Source organism: Perca flavescens, chromosome 11, assembly GCF_004354835.1.
Source record: "Perca flavescens isolate YP-PL-M2 chromosome 11, PFLA_1.0, whole genome shotgun sequence".
Classification (NCBI taxonomy): Eukaryota; Metazoa; Chordata; class Actinopteri; order Perciformes; family Percidae; genus Perca; species Perca flavescens.
In genome coordinates this window covers 21,068,724-21,094,438 of record NC_041341.1, presented here as the reverse complement: position 1 = coordinate 21,094,438, position 25,715 = coordinate 21,068,724, and the positions used below count along the sequence as shown (strand labels likewise).

Sequence of the window (25,715 nt, the reverse complement as noted above, 5' to 3'; positions counted from 1 at the left end):
TGACACCGGACGCGATCATTTCGTGGTTAAATCATTTCCCTCACGTGTTCACTCACCCACTCCAGCAAACACAGAGTAACCACGTGAGCCTTGGCCACATTGTTGATCAGCTCCATAATCAACAGTCTTGCCAACACCAGCACCGCCAAACCGACCTGAAGGAATTCAACACGCACAATATCAATTATCATGAGATGCATGTATGAAAATATGAGTGCAGAAAAAAAATCTAGGGTGTCAGATAATCCACCCACCAATCTTTCCACCCTTTGTGTATGGTGCCAGCAGATCTACCACTTTGATGCTGGTGACCAGGATCTCCTGCTCCACACTCATGTTTGTGAACTCAGGGGCTTCAGCGTGAATAGGAGCAGTTCTGCAAGATGATACGTTATTTTTAAATATGCTGTTTAAAGGACAAGGCTGGCCATATTCTTATTTTTTAATTGTGAATGAATCCTATGAAGACATGAACCAGCAAAATAAATAGTCCCCAACATGGGGTAGTAGTAGTAGTTCCTTTTAGAAGGAACAAATACACTTGCAGCTGCCACGGACAGTCAGGAATTCAAGAAGTACTGAGAGACAAACTTATTATTTGGGATTTGTTGACAACAAGAAAATATAGAATAACTCTAGCATCATCAAACTTACTGTTTGGTGCTAATTGGACCCCTCTCATCAATGGGTTCTCAAATGCCCAAGGTCTTGGGGGCCACAGGGATCCTGATAGGGGCTCTGGGATCCAGAACCTCTGTGCTATCCATGGCGATCGTTCTGACTGTGTTTTCACCCGAAGAAGCGCATGAGGAGAGACCGTAAAGACACTTTTCTTTTTCTTTTCTTTTTTTTTTTGTAACAGACATCCAAAAACGGACCCCAGTATCAATTCATCACACTCACCCAGATGCTGTGCTACCTCCAGCACCAGCCTGCTCTCACAGCCAGCCACCTCCAGTGCATTAAGAATAGGAGGCAGGCCTTCATCAAACTGGACATCCACCACAGCACCAATCACAGCCACTATCAAGCAGTTGGGCAGTTCTGCCTGAAGGGACAATGACATTAACGGCAACATATTAAAAGTGACTTTGCGATTACGATAACAGCAGCAACTCGAATTGAGAAACATCATACGGAGACTAAACAAGGACTAACGTATAGCATGTGTGATATATTAAATCTACAGGATAAATAAACAATAAACCAATAAACATATTGGTGCTTCAGAATTGCAAGGTCCATGTTTTGTTGCCACTGAAACTTACAGGCTGAAAAGTTCAAACAGGTAGTGAATTTTACTGAGTTATTTGGAAAGGTCATTGATTGGGGTCATCAAGACATGACTGGAGCTACAACGTCTGATTGAAGTAATAATATGACCAAATAACTGAGTGTTATAGCTGCTTTAATTAAAAAGATAAATCCCTACTGATCGCAAATGAATGGAGACACTTTATGGTCAATTTCAGGAGTGACACACTGAGCATGCGTTTAAGTCAAGCCAAAGGACGTTGACAGTCAGTCAGGGCTGGACTGGCCATCTGGCATACCGGGCATTTTCCCGGTGGGCCGACGCACTTTTGGGCCGAATCGGCAATATAAATAGGCCTTTTTTATTTTATGGCTGGGCCGGCCCATAAGGAACTCACAGCGGCCCATTGGTTAATTTTCTTTATTGGCACTGGCCTGACCCAATCAAATCCAGGAACCCCCTTCCCCATTCCGGGCCGCAAATTTACGAATCCCACTATGGCCACGCCTCCCGGCCCTGAGACATGAGCTGTAGCTAATAGTTATGCTGGAAGTTTAGAGTCCACGTTAAAATGGACAAACGACCACTAAAGTGCGATGGAGGCGCAGAGAAATGACAGGAGAAAAAGATTAAGAATCTACAGGCGGATTCCTCAAAATGTGCCAAAATTTCGGACGTGTTTGGGGCTGTAGTAGCTGCTTCAACATCAGCATTACCTGAAGTAGAGGAAGGAGGAGAGGTGGCTGGCTATACAGAGAAGCAGAAAAAGCATCATGACGTGACATGAAGGAGGCGAGTGACCATGACAGGGCCATGGGAGCGAGTGAGGAAAAGATGGAAGAGAGAGTAGATGACGACGTGGTAAGGAGTAGGCAAATTAATACGGACTCTCAGGAACGGAGGGAGGGTGTGTGTGCGTGTGCGTGTGTGTGTGCGCGCGCGCGTGTGTCACGTCATAACGATTGGCTGTAACATTAAAGTTAGTGGCGGTCAGGTAACCGAACTGCTTAAGCTTACATTGAAAATGCTAGCGGTTAACCTGTTGGGTAGCTGAAAAGTCTGTGTGATCTATAAAATCAGTGGTGATACAATCATCAGTGTTCCTTGAATGGCTTAATTAGCTTCTCTTGTATTGGTGCTCTTTTCCAGGGCATATACTACTCTCAGCTTTATTCTAGCTTTTGGGAAGGGTTATGGTTATGGTTATAGTATTTAGCAGACACATGGCAATACAATATCAATAATAAAAATACCATAAATATACAAATCATAATGAATTATTTAAGTGTAAGCTCAACAGATAAGTCTTAAGGATCCATAACTATCACATGAACGCTGAACACTAGGCAACTCATATGATAGAATGCACGCATATTTTAAGAGGACTGTCTTCAGGGAATGTGTCTGACCAATCACGGTGGGTGTGGGCCGCCTGGGCCAAAAATGCCAGGGCCAATTTTTTGTCCCAGTCCAGCCCTGCAGTCAGTCCATCCTTAAAAAGTGTCTTCACTCACTCAAAGAAAGAGTTGGGTGACAGCACCCAACATAGTAGATGGCTGAAGGTGAATGTACACACCATGGACAGTACACACGGACACAGCTATGAGTGATCTTGAACTGCTGCTCAACCCAACGGGCTGTCTGAGCGGTCCATCGTGTTGTTATACCCTCATTTACCGATAGAGGGCAGCACAAACCCGCCTAGTAGGATTTTACTGACATCTGGTTCTGCTGCTGCCGTCATGCTGCGTGATGACACTGTAGAAGAGTTCATGTATTTCCTAAAATACTTATATTATCAGTAGGTAAAACCACCACTCAAAATACCACTGTAATGAAAATAAAATACTGTGAATTTCACAGTGTATTCTACCCATCTGTTACAGAGTGCCAGAGTATTCAGTTCTTGTTTTTTAAGCCCTAACAATACTTTAAAATAATTTTCACAAGTTGTAGTAGTAAGTAGATAACTTTATTGTCCCCGTGGGGCAGTTGGGTTTGCGGCACAATCGCAAGGCACTTTATAACAAGACATCAGACATAATACAAACAAATAATTATTATATCAGACACCGACAAACAAAAAATGAAGATTATACATCACACACTACAATACACTATACACCCTTGGGTATGGTCAGACCAGCTGGACGACTAGCTTATTCTGACTGATTTAAGGCTTTTATGGCTCGTGGTACGAAAGAAATTTTTTATCTGTTCTTGATCAGAAGGGGTAAGCAGAAACGACGCATAGATGGCAGTAGTTTAAAATGTGATGCCAGGGGGTGTGTGTGGTCACATACAATGTTATTAGCCTTTCTCACCAGTCTGTCTTTGTAAATGTGTTCAATGCTCGGTAGTGTTACCCCAAGTAACTTGCTGGCAGTTAAGACTGTTTTTCTGATTGTCTTTTTCTGAGACTCAGTGGCATTTCTGAACCAGCAGATAATACAGCAAGTTAAAACACTTTCAATAAAAGCAGTATAAAACATTTGGAGCATTTTGTTATTAACATTAAAAACAAGCAGTTTCTTTAAAAAGTACATTCTTTGCTGTGTCTTAGTCTGCAGGAGATCTGTCCAAGAGTCCCATTTAAGCTTGTTGTCCTGTACAATGCCAAGGTATTTGTAGTTTGTAACAACCTGAATGGCACCACCATTGATAAAAGTGTCGGTGGATTGCTGTGACTTTCTAAAATCTATGGACATTTCTTTGGTCTTATTGGTATTTAAAATTAAATGTGAATTATTGCACCATTCTAAAAAGGAGTCTAAAACTGGCCCATGATCTACCTCCCCATCCTGTAGCAGACTCACTAAAGCTGTATCATCAGCGTATTTAATAAAGTGCCTATTTTGTAAAGTGCTAGTGCATGAATTTGTGTATAGAATAAATAGTAAAGGAGATATAACACATCCTTGTGGGGAGCCTATGGATGTTGTCATCGAATCAGACAGAGATGAGCCCACTCTGACCCGCTGGACTCTACTGGTAAGAATGTCCATGATCCAATTAATAATACCTGTATCAATATAAAATTCACTAGCTAAAATGTCTGCAAGAATCTTAGGTTGCATAGTGTTAAAAGCAGATGAAAAGTCCACAAATAAAATCTTGGCATGAGTCTTTGGTTTCTCAAGATGAGTGTGCAAAAGGTGCATTAATGTCAGAATAGCATCATCCACCCCCCTGGAGGCTTGGTAAGCAAATTGCAGGGGGTCCATAAGATGGTGGGTTTGGGATACAATGTACTTCTTTACCAGACGCTCCAGGCACTTCATGACCAGAGATGTCAGTGCTATTGGTCGGAAGTCATTGGACTCTTGGCAGTTTTGGCACAGGTACAATTGTAGATGATTTCCACAGGTTAGGGACTTTACAGATGTTAAGAGAGGAGTTAAAAATATCGGTGAACACAGGGGCTAACTGTTCTGCACAGTGTTTAAGGATATTACCACAAATTTTATCAGGGCCGCAGCTTTTCCGGGGATTACAGTGGCTAAAAAGGTGAAAGACATCCGATTGACTGATGTTTAGGACAGACGCAGAGGGTGGAGGGGGCAGCACAATGCCAGCCCCAGCATCGCTGCCACTCTCAAAGCGACAAAAAAAAGCTGTTTAGCTGGTTTGCCCTTTCCAATCCCTCATCTCCAGGCAGGTTCAGGGAGGGTTTTCCTCTGCCCTTGTGTGGGACATTGGTCATGGTCTTGATCCCCTGCCATGCCTCACGGGAGTTGGCTGACACTAGGGTTGCGTCAATCTTCTGTCTGTAACTGTACATATCCAGCTGTATTTGTCTTTTTATCTGTCTCTGTATGTCCCTTTTGGCTGTGTCATCCTGATTCCAATGTGCTTTTTTCTTTTCAATTATAAGATGCTTTAATTTATTGGAGATCCAGGGCTTGTCGTTTGGAAAGATTTTAGTGGTTTTTATGGGTACGACTGTGTCTACACAAAAATTGATGTAGTCAGTTATTGTTTCTACCTGTTCATTTATCTCAAGGCATTTAAAAATGTCCCGGTTTGTGCAATCAAAACAACCCTGCAAGGCCATAATGCTGTCATTGTTCCATATTTTAACTGAGCGTTCTTGGGGCTTCTCTCTCTGCAGGAGTCTCTGATATATAGACCGGAGGTAAACCACATTGTGGTCAGATGCCCCTAGTGGTGGAAGCAATGATGAGGAGTAGGATTTTACAAATTTTTAGGATTTTACTGACATCTGGTTCTGCTGCTGCCGTCATGCTGCGTGATGACACTGTAGAAGAGTTCATGTATTCCTAAAATACTTATATTGTCAGTAGGTAAAACCACCACTCAAAATACCACTGTAATGAAAATAAAATACTGTGAATTTCACAGTGTATTCTACCCATCTGTTACAGAGTGCCAGAGTATTCAGTTCTTGTTTTTTAACCCCTAACAATACTTTAAAATAATATTCACAAGTTGTAAATGTTGCTGCAGCATATAGGAATGCTATGAATGGACGTCATTCATTATATGAAAGTGACAGGGTGGATTTTGCCAAGCCATCATTCAGTGCAACATTCCTTTGTGTCAGAGAGTATCCTCTAATTACTTCTTGCCTGGAGCTTTGCAAAACAAAGCCTCGACACCTTAAGCACAGCAGGCAGCCATGAATCAGGAGCCAGTCTGCACAGGACCAGCCCCATCTCTAAACCGCACCAGTACGCTAAAAGGTCACCTCTGCTAGTGGATGGTCATCTTTTAGGGTCTGGAAGGTGAAGTACCACCTATGGCTTCTGTTATTAAGATATATTGCATGTCACTCGCTTACTGGTTGCAACCCCCTTTTTCAGTTAAAAGAAACAAATCACAATAGCCGACAAAAGGATAATCTAGTGAACTAAAGTTAGTTGAGGATTCTGTTGAGAATACTGTGATCATCCACGGTTTCTTAATTGAAACAATTGGATCCAATTGACCCTTTTCTATCTTATCTAAAGTGATTTTATACTACTTTTTACAATCTCAGACCCTTTAACCCTGTTTTCTCAGTCAGGGCTGTTATGGTCATTTAAAGTCGAGGGATAGTCCAAAGGTGACCAGGCCCTTGCCATTAGGGCCTCTAAACTTTAACTTTAACCCCCCACCCCCACCTGTGGAATTTATGCATATGCTTTTTATATCACCTCTTAAAAAAATGCATTGACCCTATTTTGTTGTTGCAATTTTGTCTTAAGTGCTATTTTAATCTGATGCAAGCCTATTATAGTTTATGTCCAACATTTGTCTTCGACGTTGACTAACTTAACTTACAGATTCAAAATAATTGAGATTTTAAAAGACATGGTTGACTCTGTGCCAGATTCTTAGATTTTATTTATAACCATCCCTCTCATCCCTGCTCGCTATGGTCGAAAGAAAGTGCTTTAACTGTTTAAATGAATGTATGTGTTTTCTTTAAAGGATTTGAAGTTGAAATATAGATGAGTCCTGATCAACTGATTTTGCTGGCAGTTAAAAAGGCTCTCACTTTTCAGTAAAAAGACAAATACATAATATGATAATTCTGTGGTATTTAAGAATGAGTTACCCCCTAGTAAACGCATACATCTACAGTTTATTGTATTTGCTTCACTGTTACAAACAATCCCCTGTTCCAAGTTCCCCTGCCCTGAGGGCAGAACGGGAGTCCTTGCAAGGCTCAGCGGGATCTGGTCTGTCAGTGCCTCCTTATAAAGGAGGAGTGAGTGTCTTGGGGTCTTTCACTCCTCAGAATGACTGACACTGCTGCTGTTCGCTAACTGGAGCTCCCTGCGCGCTCCGGTCCTCTGCTGTTCCTGCTACCTTTTTCAAGTCTGCATTTTGGGCTGCACTCAAAATAGGACACTGAAATACTACAAAGGAGGTTGGACTGTAAGTTGATGTGAAGAAAAATTGCTCAATTATTTCAAGGATATTATCCACTTTTAAAAGAAAATAATATTCATGAAACTGTTTTCTGATGCACAAACGTTTCCAACCTGATTTGATGCAGAAACTACTTTTGTGGACAGTAAAATGGATTGATTTTGATTTATTGTTGCCATTTTTCTCCAAAGTTGGGACAAAGATGTTCCCCTCCTCTACGTTGGTGCTGCTGGTAACAGCACTGACCAGCGTCTGGGCCCAAGAGTTTTACGAAGAGAGGAAAACTAACATAAAATCCAAGTCCAAACCTTTGGCTGCAAATGTTCATAATGGACAAGGTAAGACAATGAAAGAAAATGTTTGTATTCTTATACAAATTCTCTTTTTGGTGCAAAAAATTTAACATCATGTTGCTACAGTGATATTGTAATGTATTGTTCATGTCTTACTCTGACTGTACTCATCTGCAGTTTTCCCCTGTGTGAAGACTGAAGAAACAAATGCATTATTTTGACATAAAGTTAAATCAAAATGTAATCAATTGCTTATTGAAAGTAATAACACTTTAAAAACATGTTGCATTGCCAATAGAGAGTCCTTCATTATGTTCTGTGTTCACACAGCCATCCTAGACGAGGACTGTAGCTTGGAGCTCTCCTTCCTGTTGGACAGCTCCGAGAGCGCCAAGGACAATCATGAGCAGGAAAAGCAGTTTATCATGAACATGGTGGACAGACTCCAAGCGGTACGGCTGCAGACCGGCCGCAGCTTAAGCTTGAGAGTGGCTCTCCTGCAGTACAGCAGTCACGTTATCACAGAGCAAACCTTCAGAGACTGGAGGGGCACAGAGAACTTCAAGACCCATATAGCTCCCATTATCTACATCGGGCATGGCACCTACACCACCTACGCCATTACCAACATGACCAAAATCTACCTGGAGGAATCCAGCCCCGGCAGCATCAAAGTAGCCATGCTGCTTTCAGATGGTATTTCCCACCCGAGGAACCCTGACATTTTCTCTGCTGTCGCTGATGCGAAGAACCAGGGCATCAAATTCTTCACTTTGGGCATCACCCGGGCAGCCAACGAGCCAGCCAATGTAGCCCATCTCCGTCTGCTCGCCAGCTCCCCGGCCACCCGCTTCCTGCATAATTTACAGGACAAAGATATTGTTGAAAAAATCGTCCCTGAGATTGTGAGTATAATACCTTGTCTTTCAGCAGACACCACTGAGAAGTAAGGGGATGTATTTGCTTTGAATAAGGATCTTTTCAGGGTTGACGCATGGACAGGCTTGTTCAGGTATTCGTATAGAGATGGAATGATGACAATGCTCTGGAGAAACAAATGAAAGAATGTTGTGACAGCTATGGATTTTAAGCTTTTTACACAGCTTTAAAAAACATTGTTTGACATCTGCATGAGCATATCCCCTAGGATTCCTAGAATGTATCTATACAGTAACACATTACTTACATTTAGACATAGACATACACTGGCACTGCTATAACTCATTCTTAAATAACTTAAGTTGTTGTTAACATTGAAGTATTAAGGAATGTTATTTGTTTATCAGTTTCTCGGCTTTCAATTTTAAGTGCCTATACCTTTGGTTTCCCCAAACTACTGTTTGTATAAAGTAGTTTTATAGGCATATATGGTGCCACATTAAAATATCATAAGAAATCTGCCTCACTAAGCAATGACTGAACAAATCTAATAAGGGACTGCAATATTGTCAAAAGTCATATTCTGTCAGATATTCATAAACGTTTGTTTTCTTTGCAGACCAACTTGGCTGATGAAGGAGTAAGTAATATTACAATCAGACAGCTCATATATGGAATCTTTTCAAATGTAATAATGTGTAATTAGGTGAGGGTGTATAGAATTACATCCATGACAGCTTAGCAATCATGTCTCTTTTTTTCTAAAGTGCCCTCTGGCTCAGAGATGTGCTTGTGAGAAAGGAGAGAGGGGACCAAGCGGGCCTGCGGTGAGTGTTTAGCCTTAGTCTTTTGAAAATATCCCACAAACAAAGAGCAGTTTCCTTTGAAGTGTCACAAGTGAGAAGAAAGGATACATGACATCTTATGCAAAGAAATCTAACATGCTCCTGATATTTTAGGGATGGTAATTGGGCAGTTTTGAACAATCAGGATAATTACTTGCTTTTTTCTCCTTAATATTGCTTGCAGGCATTTGCACAAGCAGAGTAAGTGGATAGGTGGCCCTGCCCCACATTCTAAAAGCAAATCTATGGCAACAGGAAAATGAGATCAGAGACTGTGGTCTGCTATTCCTAGAGAAATATGTTTGTTGTGCTCATTCTCAGCCAGTTATTGTGCATTTCTCATGTAACATAAGATGTCCCCCATGGAAACCAAAGGCACCATTTAGAGCTCCACTTTCCATTAAACTGGACCTTTGGCCACCATAAATCCACCGTACAACCCCTACTGCCATGGTCCTTTATGTAGGGATAGAAAGACTGCAGTATGGAGCACCAGATATTACACATGATTTCTGTGTGATGCTTGAAGAGGACACCCACTCACACTAACAGACAGCTCAGGTAATATCAAGCGTTCCAGCAACCTGGCAGATAACCATGTTGCTGACAGACAGCTTCATAGCCATTAACCAGGTGCTGTTTCTCAGAGAGATTCTTCAAATTCTTACACTTAGACAAGGAGGCATAATTGCTCTCATTAGTTTAATGGCCAGAAACTAGTGATTTCTGGTGGATAGCAATTGACACACGCTGTCCAGGTGCAGCTCAAGACAATGACCCTTGGCCCTGTGGACAAGACCCCTCATGCCCACCTTTGGCTTCAACTGTCATACAGCCCTCACATCCAGAAGCACATATATAACACACTTTCAGACATTAGCCCAGTTACCTTTTTTTTCTCTCTGTCTCAACCAATGCCTGTCTAAACACTTTCACTTTGCATACACATGGTCAAGATAACTCTAATCCCCAGGTTGTTAATCAACTAAACCCTGACTTTGTTTTGCTCCAGGGGAAAAAAGGTCGCTCCGGAGATGATGGAGCCCCAGGGCTCAGAGGTCAAAAGGTGTGTGCTTTTTGGTGGACATGTGGACTATGAATGTCTTAGCTGCCAGGCTTTTTCAGCTGTTATATAATACTTCCTCAGTGTGTCACACTTAAATTTCAAAAAGTTGTCAGGCTTCCTGAACTGGGTCATCCAGGGTCTGTAAATTGTAAAGTGCTTGGAAAAACTTAAAACCTAGGCCTGGTTAATTATTATTTATGATTATTGTTTATATATTAGTAATTTGTAACATATGTATATTTTTAGTAATGACTTTAGTTCAATATTTGTATTTTATTTTTAAGATATAAAATGGTTTTGCTTATACAATAAAACATGACCTGTTGCACTGCACATGTAACTTTTCCAGGAGTTCATGAAGAAGCCATAATCTGTATTATTACTAATGAATACATAATTTAGTCAGATAGTGATCTGTTCAACGGTTACGTATTAGGATGCACTCAAGAAACAAACCGTATAGTGCTCTTGAAGAAATAAAGCTACATATTCATACAAAACAAACTCAGCCACTCATGCGTTATGAACTGACATTATTATCTGCAATTACAAATAACAGTTAAGTTCATGCTTTGCAGCTGTTTTGCCTCTTAGTTATCAAGTACAGTTTCTGCCAACATTAGTAACTTTTCTTCTTTCTTGTCACCCCTCTCCGGTGGAGTACCAAGCTATATGTACCACACCATGCTTTTATTTCTTTACATCTTGTACACCATTTATGTGTGTGTGAGTTAGTCTGTCAGCCTTGGCAGCCTGTATTAGCCTTCCTTTGCTGGCAACCAATCAAATATAGGATTGATTTTAAGGTCCTTTTATTTGTTTTTGAAGTACTGCATGTTGTGGAACCTATTTATATGTCTCACCAACTCCGCCCCTATTCCACTTCCACACCTTTAATTTAACAGTGAATGAGCATTTGCCATTACTGCAGCAAGACTGTAATCTACCTTTAAATCCCTTCTATTGGCATTTTTAAAGTCTGTCCAATACCCACCTTTTACCTTAGTGTTTGTGTCGATACAATTATTAATGACTACTGACTACTGACTACATTACTTTTTATATTCTGTCCATTGTATTGCTTGTGTTTATGTGCACTGTGCTTTTTTGTATTTGTTATTATATATATATATGCTCTATGTTGTAAATAATATTGACATGGTCATGAAATATGAATCTGTTGGAAATTATTAGGACATTCATATTTAATAGTATAAGGAATATAGGAAAAATCATAAACCGATTTTAATATAACGATGAACTGATTTGTTCAACGTCAGGTCATTACTTGACTCCAATTAATTTTATATTTGTGGATTATATACACATTTATTTTGAAATGTGTTAACTTTTCAGTCTATTGATGTTGTAGGTGACACTGTTTCTCTTTATACCTGCAATATCAGACTGTTTACTCTGTGTTAAGGTATTTACTTTGCAGTAGCTGTAACTCATATTCATTGTACATAATGAGTCCGTGTACTTTCTGTCATTTCAGGGTGAAGCAGGACTAAGTGGTCTACCCGGGCGAGAGGGTGCTGAGGTAAATATCGCTATTCATGACCAAAATTAAGAAAATATTCATTATTGTCTCTGTAGTTTGTTCACACATAACATCCTGTTTATTTAATTTGTAGGGAAAACCAGGTTATAAAGGAGAGCAGGTATGTGGTTTAGATGAATGACAATGCTAACATTATTTATTTTTGAATCAATGCAAGCCTGTGTAGTACTTGTATTTTCTACACAGGGTGAGAGGGGTGAGTGCGGCACTCCAGGAATCAAAGGAGACAGGGTACAACACACTACACATGATGAATAATATGTTCCCAGTTTGATTCCTACTTACTGTACATACTGCGTTTGGTCTCATGGTCTTTCTCTTACCTGTGTGATGCACTTTAGGGTCCTGAGGGTTCAGGTGGAGCAAGAGGACTTAGAGGTTTACAGGTCAGTAATAATTTCAGTAGTAAAATATGCAATTTATGTGTTTATAGAGCTTTGATAGTTAACATGCACACACATTATTTCTTTATTAATGGCTGTACTGTATGTTGTTTCTGACTAGGGGTTACCAGGACCACATGGAGACATTGGACCAGAGGGCCATCAGGGAAAGCAGGTCAGCCCCTTATGAACAACTTTTACTTACCTCATCGTGCACATCTGCTATGACCTTTACATTTCCTTTTATGATTAGTTTAAACTAGAGGTTGGAGCTCTACCACCCTGGTCTTTACTGTGCAGCACAGAGGCCTGTTTGTCTGGTAATAAACCCCTGTGTGAACACTTGGCAATGAGCCAAAGTCTTCCCCATCATTACTGTTACTCACCAGCATAGGGATGAGCCATCAGCAAAAAGTCTCTCTACAGGTTCTCCTAATGTTCTCCTTGTATCCTGTTTCTAAATACAGACTAGGAAGTGCCTACAGCATTGTCAGCTTCTTCAACAAAGTCTGCAGTTAATAACATACATGGATCAGTATATGCTTATGTCTCGCCATGTAAGGACATGATGTAGGAAGCATTTGCAAAGATTAACAGGTCTCTTGGTGGTCCATATTTAGTATATTTCCCTTAAAATACCCCTGTGAGACACAAATACATATTTGAGTGTGAAGTTTTAAGTGTAGAGCAGTACTGGTAGTGTGCACATCCCCACTGGTGAGGTGCAGGGCAGAAAGGGGCTAGATACAACTGAAGAGAATGTTTTAAGTGTGCCTCTCACTCCACAGTCCTCACAATTAAATGAGAATGCCTGGAACAAGGACTGATAACTCTAAAGTTAATCATTCAGGTTAAATTCATATTAAATGCAGTAAAATGGTTAAGGCAGGCAAAATTATTACATAACATCTCTTTATGTCAGGCTCTGCATTTGTTTTCCCTTTAATCATTTGGAGCAAATTTTGTAATTAATCCAACTGTGATGTACAGTAGAAAAGTACTTTCAGCAGTTCTTTGTTATTTTAAGACACTGTTGTTTGGGGTTTCTTGAACTTTGAGACATTACTGAAGTTTAGCTCTTATCTGTCCTATCCTGCAGGGAGAGATTACATAGTATCCCACCCACTACCCTATTTACAGTACACACAACAGCTAAAGGATTTATTTTCAGCCTGAAGAAGCATCTAAACTGTATGTGTGCATTACGTTTTGAGTTACTACTTTTCAGGGGTGCAACATAGTGTTTTTACACAATAAATGAAACACATCAAATGTTTAAATAGAGGTTAAAAAGGCAGAAACGCGATTTAAAAGGATGACACTAACTGGTTCAGAACTCATGTCCTTTTGCTATATTGATACATGATTTAAGCGCCAATGTACAGTGGTGTTAAGTCTTTATTATGTTTGTGAACACAGGGTGAACGTGGCCCACCTGGCCCCTCAGGGACTCAGGGGGAGACTGGTATTGGACTTCCTGGACCAAAAGTAAATGTTATGGATTACCCTCTTATTATTGTTGTTTGTTAGTTTATTTGCTATCTGCATTTCTTTGTGATTCTCTTATTGAATTAAGTTACTATATAAATCTGCAGGGTGACATGGGATTCCAGGGTCGACCAGGTCCTCCTGGTCCCCATGGAGTGGGCGAGCCCGGCCTTCCTGTAAGTTAATAAAAAGTCTGGGCTATCCCAAAGTGTTGAATGTTTCTGTGTCTGTAATGTCCTTATTTGTTTCAGTGGCACATGTGATCTGTTGAGAAAACCCACATACGTTACATACGTTGACCTGAGCACTGTTTGAGTGACATATTGTACACTTTGGCATTGTTTACAGGGACCTCAAGGACCACAGGGTGTTCAAGGGGAAAAAGGACCCCATGGCGAGGGGTTTCCCGGACCAAAGGTATTATTTTGAGTCTATCATCAGAGAAGTCATCTAATCAATATAACATTGTCTAGGTCAAAGCTAGAACGTACCAGTCTAACACACAAGTCTGAACACCTAAATATCACGAGTTACATACAGATTAATTAAATAACAACGAGTCATTTGTTGATGAAGTAATGCTTAGAAAAATATTGATTAATGTTAAATTGTTGCAGAGAACTGTCTAGCCTTACTCATGCACTGTTAATGATTTGTAATCTATTGTATCGCAAGGAGGGCTGGACTGGGACAAAAAATCGGCCCTGGCATTTTTGGCCCAGGCGGCCCACATCCACCGTGATTGGTCAGACACGTTCCCTGCAGACAGTCCTCGTAAAATATGCGTGCATTCTGTGATATGAGTTGCCTAGTGTTCTGCATTCATGTGATCGTTTTGGATCCTTCAAGAGGGATCTCAAGACTTAACTGTCGATCTTACACTTAATTAATTAATTAATTCTTACAGTTATGATTTGTATATTTATGGTATTTTTTTATTACTGATTTTTGATATTGTATTGCCATTATTGTTATTATTACTATTTTGCTTAATATTGGCTTAGTAACTTTACATTTCATTTTAACTATTGTAAGATTCATATTTTGTTGCTTTGGACATAAGTTGCAGCTAAATACTATAACCATAACCATAACCATAACCCTTCCCAAAAGCTAGAATAAAGCTGAGAGTAGTATATGCCCTTGAAAAGAGCACCAAGACAAGAGAAGCTAATTAAGCCATTCAAGGAACACTGATGTTTGTATCAACACTGATTTTATAGATCACACAGACTTTTCAGCTACCCAACAGGCTAACCGCTAGCATTTTCAATGTAAGCTTAGCAGTTAGGTTACCTGACAGCCACTAACTTTAATGTTACAGCCAAACTGCTTGTTGTCGTTATGACGTGACACGCGCGCGCGCGAACACACACACACACACACACACACACACACACACACACACACACACACACACACACACACAGCCTCCCTCCCTTCCTGAGAGTCCCTGTTAATTTGCCTACTCCTTACCACATCTTCATCTACTCTCTTCTTCCATCTTTTCCTCACTCGCTCCCATGGCCCTGTCATGGTCACTCACCTCCTCCTCAGCTTCTTTCCTGTCATGATGCTGTTTCTGCTTCTCTGTATAGCCAGCCACCTCTCCTCCTCCTCGGCTTCAGGTAATGCTGATGTTGAAGCAGCAACTACAGCCCCAAACATGTCCGAAATTTTTGAGGAATCCGCCTGTAGATTCTTAATCTTTTTGTCCTGTAATTTCTTTGCACCTCCCTTGCACTTTGATGGTCGTTTGTCCATTTTAACGTGGATGCTGAACTTCCAGCATAACTATTACAGCTCGTGTCTCAGGGCCGGGAGGAGTGGCCATGTGGGATTTGTAAATTTGTGAGTGGGGAAGGGGGTTCTTGGATTTGATTGGGTCAGGCCAGTGCCAATAAAGAAAATTAACCAATGGGCCACTGTGAGTTGTTTATGGGCCGGCCCGGCCAAAATATAAAAAAAGGCCTATTTATATCGGCGATTTGGCCCAAAAGTGCATCGGCCCACTGGGAAAATGCCCGGTATCCCCGATGGCCAGTCCAGCCCTGATCGCAAGTCTAAATGGTTCAATGTGTATGAACACATATATGAAGAGAGCTTGTCAACAGTGGTTTAGAAAGACACTAGCCAGGTCGAGATATCAAGGTCTGAGAGCTCAACACACTGCAAATTAAGAAAACCGATGCAAATAGACAAAACACAAGCAAATGAAGAAACATCAATTTGACAACACATGCCCATTATTGCAGCTTTGCCTAGCTGTAGCCTTTTGCCGATTATTATATTATTTTAATCTTGCAATCACAATGTTAAAATAAGCCGAAAAATAACTATAAGTGATTTTGTGTAGGTGAGCCACAAACCATGGCAACAACAAGCGTGTTCTGGCTGCGTGCATCACTTTTTATTGTCCCCTGGAAACAGTTTCCGTTGTGTGTTCTTGCAGCACTTTTTCTAAATTCTGAAAAAAGGTAAAGATGTTTCTTTATTTGCTTGTGTTGTGTCTATTTGCATATAGTTTCTTAATTTGCAGTGCATTGAGCTATCAGGGCTACCATATGAATATGTCAACCCTGATATCAATATAAAATAAGGGGCTGCAGATATTCTTTAATTGATCAGCAGAATGCAATTTCTAAACATATTTGCATGTTTAAAAGCAATTATAGATTATTACCACTTACCAGTACCTAATTACTTTCATTTTGACCAGTTTCAAAACTTGTGCATTAACATTGCATAAATCAGTTGCTAGATCCTTACAAAAACATAAGCTCTCATTAAATTATGTTTGTTTATGTGTGTAATGTGGAGTATTCTGCAGTTCATGGCATGCATCTGTCAAAACCAGATCTCACTCTGTTCCACTTCACTGACTCACAACTCAGGCGTTCACTGTGGCGTTACTACTCACTCTGTTGTTGATGTGTTAAGCCTGTGAAAAAAAAAATCCCCTCTGTGCTGCAACATGCTGCACGATGGGACTTATGTTTTACAAAAGACTCTGCAAATGCCCCATTCAAAATGAGACAGCTGGGATTCAGCAACGGGTTTGGCAAGACATGCAAGACTATGTGCAATGGTATATGGCTTACAGTATAAAATATGCATGGAGTTTATAATAAACAACAGCATGTCTTGCTGTTTAGCCGCACAGGTAAAACACCTAACCATAATGAAGATAGATTAATGTATAATACCTAAGTAAGAGTAAAAAGAATTGCTTCAATAGCCTCTCACAAGACAGAAAGTGTGGGTAAATAATAGTAGCATATTTATGTGGAAGATTTTTCTGTAAAGAAATCTAAGTACATATTTGTTAAAGAAAGCTTTTGGAAAGCAAGCACTGGAAATGTCCTCAAGCGACTACACATCTGTTTTACCTGTGCCAGACTTCCTAGCTATTATAGATTTTATTCCTCTGCTGACTTCTACCTCTTGTAAAAGGGGATCAGAGTGCTTTTGTCAGAGGTGATCAATTCCTCTCTTCTATACACACACACACACACACACACACACACACACAGAAACACAGTAAGTTAGTAGGTCTGCATGCATTTCATCATTACACTTGGATGTTCATCCAGTCCATGAACTTGGATGTTCATGGGCTGCTCCCATCAGAAACCGCTTCACTTCACCGGAAAAAGTAAATTTAGTCAAGACGTGCCATGAAAAAAACCCGGTTTCGTTCTTTGTGCGTAGGATCATTTTGTATTAATCACAAGAGGATAACAGGAGCCAACATGCTCTTCTTCAATACTCTCTTTACTGAGAACAATGCAGACTTGGCTGTGATCCAAAGGCAAGTGGCTGTGATGTAACTGACATAGATAAACAGATTTTGTTCCATAGGGGGAACGTGGGCTCGCTGGACCGAGAGGACCAAGGGGACAGCAGGGCGCAGGAATCAAAGGAGAAAGGGTGGGTCATGTCATTCACTAGACCGAGAACGGTGATTATTGTGTTTCTTGGCTCATTAGCGCTACCAGTTGATCGGTGAAATAGTGTGAAACAATTGACAGGAATGTACATGACGCATGTGCATGTATTTGTGACAAAGCGGTGACCCACTCATAAAGAAACCTGCTCCATAGCACTACTAGAGGTCAGGAAATTCCACAGGTTACCTTAAAATAATCAGGGATGTGTTTTCAGCCAAACATAAGTAAACATTTTTATTTATTTAATTGAAATATGACGATTACTGGGATTAAAGATTGTGCTATACTGGAAAGGACCATTATGTACTATTTATATAATTTATGAATTAACTAAACTTTGAGTATTTCCCAAAATGGATAGACTCTATGCATAGCTTTCTCTTGAACCTCAAGTGTGACAGTCCTAGTATAAATTGTATCGAGGAGTCAAGATTATGTATGTAGCATATGCACACCTATGTTGTCAAGTGAGTCACTGAGAACTGATACTTTAGTATTAAACTGGTGTTTTACTTCCAGGGTGACATGGGGCCTCCAGGTTCTCCTGGGCCAACTGGACTGACAGGAGTGGGCATACAGGGAGAGAAGGTCAGCAAAATATCATCATCTATGTGTTCACAATGTCCTACATGATATATATATATATATATATATATAGAGAGAGAGAGAGAGAGATATATATATATAGATATATATATATATATATATATATATATATATATATAGAGATATATAGAGAGATATATAGAGAGATATATATATATATAATATGATATGATATTCCTACATAGAGTTGTAGGACATTCTGCACATAAATCCATCTAATCTGTATTACTGCTCAGGGAATCGAGGGTCCAAGAGGTCCACCAGGCGTCAGAGGACATCCAGGAGAAGGTTTACCTGGACCGAAGGTTTGTCAAAACACCTGCTGTATGACATGCAACATTGTGTCTGCTTGTGTGGTCAGAGAGAGCTGGCACAATGGTTAATACTGCCACCTCACACAGACAAGGCTTCCAGGTCAATCTAGCTTTACAATTCAGTACTGTTCTGTCACTGGTGAAGCAGCACAAGAACATAACGTTTATATATTTTACAATTTTCGAAATATAAATGTGCAGCACAAGAATAAACAGACAAAAAACATGCCAAAGTTCAGAACTTGCAGGTTTATGACATTTTCCTTATAATTATGTTATTATATCCTATGTCATTATGCTATTTCTGTTTCTAGGGAGACCAAGGTTTACCAGGAGAGCAGGGAGCCACAGGCGAGAGAGGCATTGGTGAGCCTGGTCCAAAGGTAAACCAGTCACTTTAGTTCTGGTTTATGTTACCATATGGGTGGTGCTAATCTACCGAATCCATAAAAAAATCAAATAATACTATTGTACTGTTACAGGGAGACCCTGGGGCAGCTGGTTTGGGTGGCCTGCCTGGTCTTCCAGGAGAGGATGGAGCTCCAGGGCAGAAGGTAAATTGCATTATGACTCTGTGGAAAACTTTCACTTTGTTTCCAAATTTCTTAGTAGTATCTGAACTCTACCTTCCTTCCCTTTGTCCGCTGGTTTACTATGAAACAACACCACATTATTTCTGGAATTAGAATTAATTGTCACAGTTGAGGATTGCTTCATTGTTTCATCTACCTTTTGCTCTCGTAGGGGGAGGCTGGTTTACCTGGTTTAAGAGGTCCTGAGGGAGCACAAGGAGTTGGCACTCAAGGGGAGAAGGTATGCTTTAGATTATATATCCTTGTGTTGTTCAGTGTTTATATGACAACAAATGTTAATCAGGTAACGTGTGTGCTGTAATCCCTCCAAGGGTGACCAGGGTCTGAGGGGCATACGTGGGTTACATGGGCCTCCTGGGATCTCAGGACCCTCTGGACCAAAGGTAAGAATTAATGGATCAAGTATTTTATTGTGGCATGATAGCTTCCATGATGATGTATTATAAGCAACCTCCTTCTATTTATTGTATGGTGAATACATTGCTGAAGGGGATTTAAGCCACACTAACCCAACCTTTGAATAGAGACAACAACAAAAAAAGTCCCCTGCAGGTTGTCTGCAGTACAAGTATTGTTAAAATAAAGATATTAAGTGGATCTTAAGTCTCTTGCCAACTCTCATCTTTTAGGGTGAACGTGGGATACCAGGCCAGCAGGGCATGCTGGGGCAGCCAGGACGGTCCATATCAGGTCCAAAGGTAAATAAAAATGAATCCTCAAACTGTCTCTTAACACAGATCTTGGCACCGAGGAAGACAAGTATAGGCAGCAGCCAGAAGAACTGCCAGATAGTGTCTGATGTGATGTAATGCATCAAAAAGAAGTTGCCATAATTCATCATTATGACTTTGTTGTCTTGTCTCCAGGGTGATGGAGGCCCTGCTGGTCCCCCTGGTCCTGTTGGGGAAACAGGCCATGGATTACCTGGTCCAAAGGTAAACACTGTAATGTTTTTTTACAACATTTTTCAACCATATTTTTCTTTTTAGCATAATGCTGATGGTCTTCATCACAAAATGTTGTTTAACCAGGGTGATCGTGGTCATCCAGGTTCATCAGGTCCAGTTGGTCCAAAAGGCGAAGGCATCCCCGGCCCTGTGGTTTGTATCATCAACATTTAGCACATTTAGCACGAAAACTCTGTAACTAGTAAATCCTGTGCAAGTTAGCTTGTTCTAAACTAATTTATGTATTTATTTAAGGGTCCTCCAGGCCTGCCAGGCTTACCGGGCGAGCAGGGCCCAGAAGGAATAGGAATTCCTGGTCCCAAGGTTTGTGTCTCAGTGTTTCCTCTATGTTGATTTGACCGTGGCGGCCCCCCACGGCAACATTTCTGTCCCCCACACTATCAGAAATAGGGCTGCATTGTTAGAGTGCATGTCGGAGAATAGCACGGTGACTCGGCAGAAAAAGGGAGAAAGGAAAAAGAGACACTGTCCAGATGATAAGCCAGTTGAGATCGTGTGTGTGTACGTCCTTGAGAACTGTGAGTCGTATAACTTATGTTGTCAGTTCATTTAAGCCTGGTCTTGCAAATTTAAATTAAGTTAACTGGTGATTTTCGTTGTTTGTGTTCTTCACCTGCGAGCTAAATTGCACGTGGCTGTTGATTCGATATAATAGCGATTGCTGAACGCCCTCACCCACGTTTGTATTTTAGGAGCATTATTTACATGGTGAAGTAGTTACACTGCATTAAGATAATGTAATTAATAGTGGGGTTTATTGTTATTTGTTACAGAATGCTCAGCCTATATGTCAAGATCAAAGTTGGCCTATATAGTAACATATATATATATATAGTAAGCAAAAAATACATTTCATCACAACTGAAAATATGCCTCATTGTGTGTGTGAATAGAGGTGAATAAATATATTTGTTTGTGTTGCAGCAAAGTGTCAGTTCTGTTTCATGGGGGGGGGGGGTGTTCGGACCTGCCCCCACTGCAAAAAAAAATCCTAAAGGAAACACTGTGTCTACATGTTTTTTGTTTTTGTGTTTTTGCTTGTGTGTGTATTGGTATCAATTTGATGATGTCATGTATGTTTCAGGGTGATATTGGTTTCAGAGGATTGCCAGGTTTGCCCGGCCCCCCTGGAGAGGGCTTACAAGGACCACCTGTAAGAAAGATTATCTAGCAAACATCTACTTATAATTAATATTCAAATCTGAATCATAGCTAATAACTACACATAATAAACCTTTGACAATATTTAGGTTAGAAGTTGTCCTATGACTATTTACTATATTATGCAAGTTTGCGGTTTGTTGTTTGTAGAAACCAGCCGCCTAATTACTTTTTAAATATTTATTTTAAGGGTAACGTTGGGAGGCCAGGAACTGCTGGTCCAACTGGACCTTCAGGAGTGGGTATTCAAGGCCCAAAGGTAAATGTCACCACTGTTTTACATAAGTGCTGTCTTTCAAGCACTTGCCAAACTCTTTTTAATCAGGATTATTTCGCATTTGTACTTTCTTGTCCACAGTAAGAGTGAAGCAATATAATGTACTTGATTGGTGCTGACATGTTACACAATAGAACTGCCTGACAAACTAGCTGCAGGACAAAACATAATAATTTATGATCTACCAAGAATATGGAAAGCTCCCAAATGATTCAGTAAATCTAAAATGTAATTTCAGGGTGAGCCAGGATCACAAGGCATGGCTGGGCCTAGAGGGCCTCAAGGGGATGGATTTCCTGGAGCTAAGGTGGCAGATTTAAACATATGTTTTGAACATTTTATTGATATCTGATTAACTCTGACTGACAAATGGCTCTGTAATGTTACAGGGTGATCGTGGATCACAGGGTGAGAGGGGGATGAAAGGTATAAAAGGAGACATGGGAGACTCTGGAAATCATGGTGAAGCAGTAAGAAATACAGATCTTATTCCTCACGCTCTCAAATAAATAATCAAACAGCCAATGTTGAGTTTCAATTAAGCTATGCACTGGCTTGTAATGGTAATATTATTTTAAAACTTTTCTCCAATCCCAGGGGAGGCCAGGATCAAAAGGAGACCCAGGCCTCACAGTAAGTTCATCAATTCAACTAATGTTTGAACATTCAATCATAGTGATTTTGTACTAATATAAATGTTCTCATATTTTTCAGAGAGAAGACATTATTAAGCTGATCAAAGAAATCTGTGGTAAGAAGACTACAAGTCTAGTTCACTGGCATAACTGTTAATAAGTAGTATTAATGAATGTAGAGCCAAAGTATGAAAAAATATGAAAGGTGTTTTATTGTTAAATGTTTGGTTCAGATGACATCATTTCTTTATAGCAGTAATAATTGAAGGCCACTTGGGGGCTATGGTAAAAACTGTTAACAAATACTCTAACTTTACAAAATTTCTATTGCAAATATATTGGCAAACAGTTGCCCATTTACGCATCCAGCAGACATGGACCAACATTAGTATTCACTTGGATTCATGTTTATGTCGACCTGTAGGCCAATATTTACTTTCCTTTTAGCTCAATACAAATTTCTACAAATTCTGGAAAAAAATATCTTGAGCTGCTAAAGAGCTGCTTTAGCCAAGTGTCTGTCTGCCGTTTGGTGCTGGGTAGGTTCATAGTGACTTTTTAAAGCTGCTTGATGTGACTGGAAATGATGAGAGTGGTGATAGTGAACCAAAACAAGAACCTTGCCATAAAATCAAAACAATGACCTAAAAGACGCTAAAAGACTATAGAGCTGAAGGGAGCTGCAGAGCCGGGTGATGATTCTCTGTGGGTTCATCACTGTGAGCAATCCCTTTCACATTATATATAGTAATTTGATCAATTGGCAGCATTAAAACTATCATTACCTAAACCAGAGTATAGGACAGTAGTGACAGTATTTCATTGTTTTCAGGATGTGGCATCAAGTGCAAAGAAAGGCCAATGGAACTTGTGTTCGTCATCGACAGCTCAGAGAGTGTCGGCCCCGAGAACTTTGAAATCATCAAGGACTTTGTCACCAGGTTGGTGGACCGGACCACAGTCGGACGCAACGCCACCAGAATCGGACTGGTCCTCTACAGTCTGGATGTCCATTTGGAGTTTAACTTGGTTCGCCACATGAACAAACAAGACATTAAGCAGGCAATCAGAAAAATGCCTTACATGGGTGAGGGCACCTACACTGGCACCGCCATCAGAAAGGCAACTCAGGAGGCTTTCTTTAGCGCTCGGCCTGGAGTCAGGAAAGTAGCCATCGTCATCACCGATGGTCAAACTGACAAACGAGAGCCTGTCAAACTTGACATAGCTGTGAGGGAAGCTCACGCTGCAAACATTGAGATGTACGCCCTGGGGATCGTCAATTCTTCTGATCCTACGCAGACGGAGTTCCTGCAAGAACTCAACCTCATTGCCTCAGACCCCGACAGCGAACACATGTACCTTATTGATGACTTCAACACTCTACCAGGTGATAATCATAGTCAGATGTTGTAAATATCATGCCTTCAGCAGTGTGTTCATTAAAATGCATAGCTATAATTGCTTTCAGCTGAGAGGTTGTAAGTGCCTTACTGATTTTTTTAATGTATTTTTTCAGCACTGGAGTCTCAACTCATCAGCCAGTTCTGTGAAGATGAAAATGGCGCCCTCATTTACAATCGAATTACAAACGGACTCTGGAACGGCAACAATGGTAATGGCATAAATGGAAATAATGGACATGGGCGTGGTATTAATGGAAACAATGGACATGGAGAGAGTACCAATGGATATAATGGCTATGGCAATAATGGTTATCGAAACAATGGATATGGGAACACCGAAAATGTTCACAATTACCAAGAGGAAATACAAATTCAGAGGCGCACGAACAGCCGAGGCCGTGGAGACACTTTCGCCCTAACCATCAGTGCTGATCCGCTCCCCGTCCAGGTCTGAAAACTCATTCGGCATTGTTTTGATTTACGTATTCTGTTGTCGTTTTCTTCACTGATGACGATGACTTATTTTGTGGTCTTACTCCAGGTGGCAGAAGACGATGAAGGTGAAGATTTAGACTTAAGAGCCCATGCGCGGGGCAGTAATACTGTAGCTACTGTAGCTGTGGTTAACAAAACAACATCTTTATCACCTGTGAGAGAAAGCTCCGTCTCTGATGAGGCCAGCTTATCATCTTCTACGTCGTTATCCTCATCTGCAACATCTGTGTCAACACTGGGCTCAGCTTTAAACTCTAACCGGTTGCCGGCCGTGGTGAGTCCAGTCCTGCCTGAAGGTGAGTACTGCACTTCTGCTCAACTGGATTTTTTCACAGACGACACTTTGACGTGTCACAGTGTGAAAAGCACAGGTGTAAATAATAAAATGAATGATGGCTGAATTGTATTTAGCTGCTTTGGTTTCAGGGTCCGGTGCAGCTGGCTCGCTGCCATAGAACTAAGCCATTTATGTTTTTAGTAACACCTGTGCTTTTCCTATGACTACTTCAAATAAGTCAAAATATATGTTGTGTAAAAAAAGGCCTATTCTCATTGAGAACGTAAACATTTTTTTGAAAAACATGCAGCTCACGCACCATTTCTTCTTCAGCAGCCCCCCGCTGTAACCTCAGCTTGGACCAAGGCACCTGCCGAGACTATAGCATTTACTGGTACTACGACAAGCAGGCCAATGCCTGTGCACAGTTTTGGTATGGAGGCTGCGGTGGAAATGACAACCGTTACAAAACAGAGGATGAATGCAAGAATACTTGCGTTCTATTCAGAACAGGTAACTTTTAAGAATTTTAACAGCAAATGTGCACATTCTCCTTTATTTTTATTGTCTGAATATTATACTGTCTTGGACTCAGCAGGATGAAAGGAGAAGAAGACATCAGAAAGTGGACTACTCATTTGTTATTTTAATGTGATGCATTCTGTCAGTTGGGTTCAGCAAATAATTCCATGCACTTTTTATAACACTTTTGTCCTCACACACAAATAACGGTACTGAAAAATAATGATGAATTTAATCAAATTCTGAAAAATTACATGTTGCTGTTCACTGACTGACTTAATTAAGATGAATTTCTACAAAAACAGACTTTATTACCTGAAAGAAATTGTATTGTGCTTGATAAACCAGAAGTTATCCTTTATTCAAGGTTTGGCTGCCCTCGGTTTCATAAAACAACTTTAATTAGAAATTGTATTACAATTTAAAATTAACCTGTAGATCATTCTTATACCTCTATGAGCCACGTGCTTTACGTACTTTGTGTTTATTATTTACTGAAATATGCTGAGTATTTTTTTATGCGTTCTATTTGTTTTTGTCTGGGTACTACTTTCAGAGGTCTACTGCAATTGTCTAAACCTGTCTATTTGGGCAGTGTGTGCACCGTATATTTAAAATAAATAATTTTTTTTTTTTTTTTTGTAATGAAATGTAAAATAATAGTGGTTTGTCTTGTTTTGTGTGTGTTCATTGAGGAAAATAACCAGTATTACTATTACCATTATAACCGTCATCATCTGTCATCAATTAATTAAATGAATGGATTATGAACATTACCTAAATCTAACTTTAAAATTAAGTTTGTTTTATTTTTTATTTAAGTTTTCCCTCTCACATAAAATTGCGTTATATAATTATTAA

The 25,715-nt window shown here is 40.2% G+C and overlaps 2 protein-coding genes and 1 long non-coding RNA gene across 7 annotated transcripts in view; 2 read left to right on the top strand and 1 right to left on the bottom strand.

Annotated features, from left to right (window-relative positions):
- Positions 1-998, bottom strand: part of LOC114563900 (uncharacterized) — a 1,256-nt gene extending 258 nt beyond the window's left edge. Inside the window, exons 1-4 of the long non-coding RNA XR_003693699.1 lie at positions 904-998; positions 655-781; positions 255-376; positions 57-155 (exon numbers count right to left, since the gene is read on the bottom strand). This is a non-coding gene — a long non-coding RNA (uncharacterized LOC114563900). The remainder of the gene's footprint in view (positions 1-56; positions 156-254; positions 377-654; positions 782-903) is intronic.
- Positions 1-1,359, top strand: part of zgc:172182 (coiled-coil domain-containing protein 89) — a 5,072-nt gene extending 3,713 nt beyond the window's left edge. Inside the window, exon 8 of the mRNA XM_028590881.1 lies at positions 863-1,359. The gene's annotated coding sequence lies outside the window, so the exon portion shown is untranslated. The remainder of the gene's footprint in view (positions 1-862) is intronic.
- col28a2a (collagen, type XXVIII, alpha 2a) overlaps positions 1-25,715 on the top strand; it is a 26,902-nt gene extending 1,187 nt beyond the window's left edge. The window contains exons 1-36 of one of the 5 annotated variants that reach the window (XM_028590878.1): positions 1,961-2,116; positions 7,324-7,470; positions 7,756-8,330; positions 8,924-8,944; positions 9,072-9,131; positions 10,162-10,215; positions 11,714-11,758; positions 11,853-11,879; positions 11,966-12,010; positions 12,121-12,165; positions 12,284-12,337; positions 13,582-13,650; positions 13,758-13,826; positions 13,999-14,067; positions 17,512-17,580; positions 18,120-18,188; positions 18,443-18,511; positions 18,835-18,903; positions 19,003-19,074; positions 19,265-19,333; positions 19,425-19,496; positions 19,743-19,811; positions 19,980-20,048; positions 20,145-20,213; positions 20,316-20,384; positions 21,166-21,234; positions 21,433-21,501; positions 21,758-21,826; positions 21,909-21,989; positions 22,117-22,152; positions 22,234-22,270; positions 22,987-23,544; positions 23,674-24,008; positions 24,102-24,351; positions 24,666-24,845; positions 24,928-25,715. In XM_028590878.1, the coding sequence (XP_028446679.1) occupies positions 7,335-7,470; positions 7,756-8,330; positions 8,924-8,944; positions 9,072-9,131; positions 10,162-10,215; positions 11,714-11,758; positions 11,853-11,879; positions 11,966-12,010; positions 12,121-12,165; positions 12,284-12,337; positions 13,582-13,650; positions 13,758-13,826; positions 13,999-14,067; positions 17,512-17,580; positions 18,120-18,188; positions 18,443-18,511; positions 18,835-18,903; positions 19,003-19,074; positions 19,265-19,333; positions 19,425-19,496; positions 19,743-19,811; positions 19,980-20,048; positions 20,145-20,213; positions 20,316-20,384; positions 21,166-21,234; positions 21,433-21,501; positions 21,758-21,826; positions 21,909-21,989; positions 22,117-22,152; positions 22,234-22,270; positions 22,987-23,544; positions 23,674-24,008; positions 24,102-24,351; positions 24,666-24,845; positions 24,928-24,935 (3,726 nt within the window). In that variant the 5' untranslated portion in view covers positions 1,961-2,116; positions 7,324-7,334 and the 3' untranslated portion in view covers positions 24,936-25,715. Of the gene's footprint in view, positions 1-1,960; positions 2,117-6,533; positions 7,139-7,323; positions 7,471-7,755; positions 8,331-8,923; positions 8,945-9,071; positions 9,132-10,161; positions 10,216-11,713; positions 11,759-11,852; positions 11,880-11,965; positions 12,011-12,120; positions 12,166-12,283; positions 12,338-13,581; positions 13,651-13,757; positions 13,827-13,998; positions 14,068-17,511; positions 17,581-18,119; positions 18,189-18,442; positions 18,512-18,834; positions 18,904-19,002; positions 19,075-19,264; positions 19,334-19,424; positions 19,497-19,742; positions 19,812-19,979; positions 20,049-20,144; positions 20,214-20,315; positions 20,385-21,165; positions 21,235-21,432; positions 21,502-21,757; positions 21,827-21,908; positions 21,990-22,116; positions 22,153-22,233; positions 22,271-22,986; positions 23,545-23,673; positions 24,009-24,101; positions 24,352-24,665; positions 24,846-24,927 lie in introns of those variants that run through there. The other 4 variants (XM_028590879.1, XM_028590876.1, XM_028590877.1 and 1 more) reach the window with 4 other exon arrangements.